Source organism: Cibotium barometz, chromosome 47 (genome assembly GCF_041138505.1).
Source record: "Cibotium barometz isolate CiBa-2024 chromosome 47, ASM4113850v1, whole genome shotgun sequence".
Classification (NCBI taxonomy): Eukaryota; Viridiplantae; Streptophyta; class Polypodiopsida; order Cyatheales; family Cibotiaceae; genus Cibotium; species Cibotium barometz.
The window spans coordinates 31587740-31588761 of NC_141092.1; the positions used below are offsets into that span (position 1 = coordinate 31587740).

Below are 1022 nucleotides of genomic sequence, written 5' to 3' on the forward strand. Positions count from 1 at the left end.
ACTAGCTGTCCTTTTATCTAAGTCGATCTTCGAAAGACGTTTTGAAGAGGTGCCGCCATTTTGGTATGGAATACAATATTGTTCACCAAGCTTCATAAGGTTTCATGGTCTGTATTATGTTTACCAATTAATACACCATGAACGAACTCATATACAATGAAGATGATCTATCAAAGATTATGATTTAGTACATCAAGTGGAATCAAACCATGTACTCTTAAGCTCGGAAGAGGATGAAACCAAGGGCTACGCCGGCCAAGACACCAAGAAAAACACCAACGTTGTAGGACATCACAGCAAGCATGAGCAAGTAGCTAGATGCAGCACTGAGGACATGGACGGTAGTCATGAGCAAGACACGGGCCATTCTCTTTTGCAATAAGGATCCAACGTAACGCATGATTTTGGGGCTCTTTCCGACCTCTAGATCCGAAAGTGGAGGAGAATCGGCCAGCTGCACCAGCCTTTTCTTCATCTCTCCAAACCATTCGTGGAAGAGCGAGAGAATGCAGATGGCGGCTATGGTTAGTGTGCAGGTTCCGGGGCTTTGGGTGGACCACTCCGAGAAGAGAAGCTGAACCTTGTAATCAAAGAAGAAATAGTTGTGCATTGAAGGCATGGCCATGGCATCCCCTGTGGGCATCGGCATCGGCATCCCATCAGCCGGAGGAGGCATCGCCATGATCAAAGAAGAGTACCCCTTTCTCTCTCTTTCTCTCTCTCCCTCCCTCCCTCTGCTACTACACACACATACACACACGCGCGCGCGAACCAGAGACTTTGCTGCTGAGAAAGAGAAGAGAAGGGAGCATAGGTGCAGCACAGACGGTAGCTGGGAAAGAAAGAAGGCGACAAAGAATGCTGCAATACTAATCTAGATTTTCGAGTATGCTTTTGAGGGACAAGTTCCATGCTGTCGGGGCCCGGCATTGTCCACACTCGAGAGACCACCTCCTGGAGCTATTTTCAAGGCACTTTTTGAAGAGCTATATGGCACACGGCATTTAGTCATAAGGGACTCC

General features: G+C 47.7%; 1 protein-coding gene across 1 annotated transcript; it reads right to left on the reverse strand.

Annotated features, from left to right (window-relative positions):
• Window positions 1-217: 217 nt before the first annotated feature.
• Window positions 218-682, reverse strand: LOC147611589 (copper transporter 2-like). Its single transcript, XM_086784930.1, has one exon. It carries the CDS (start codon window positions 680-682, stop codon window positions 218-220), a length of 465 nt encoding a protein of 154 aa, XP_086641056.1.
• Between the last annotated feature and the right edge of the window lie 340 nt (window positions 683-1022).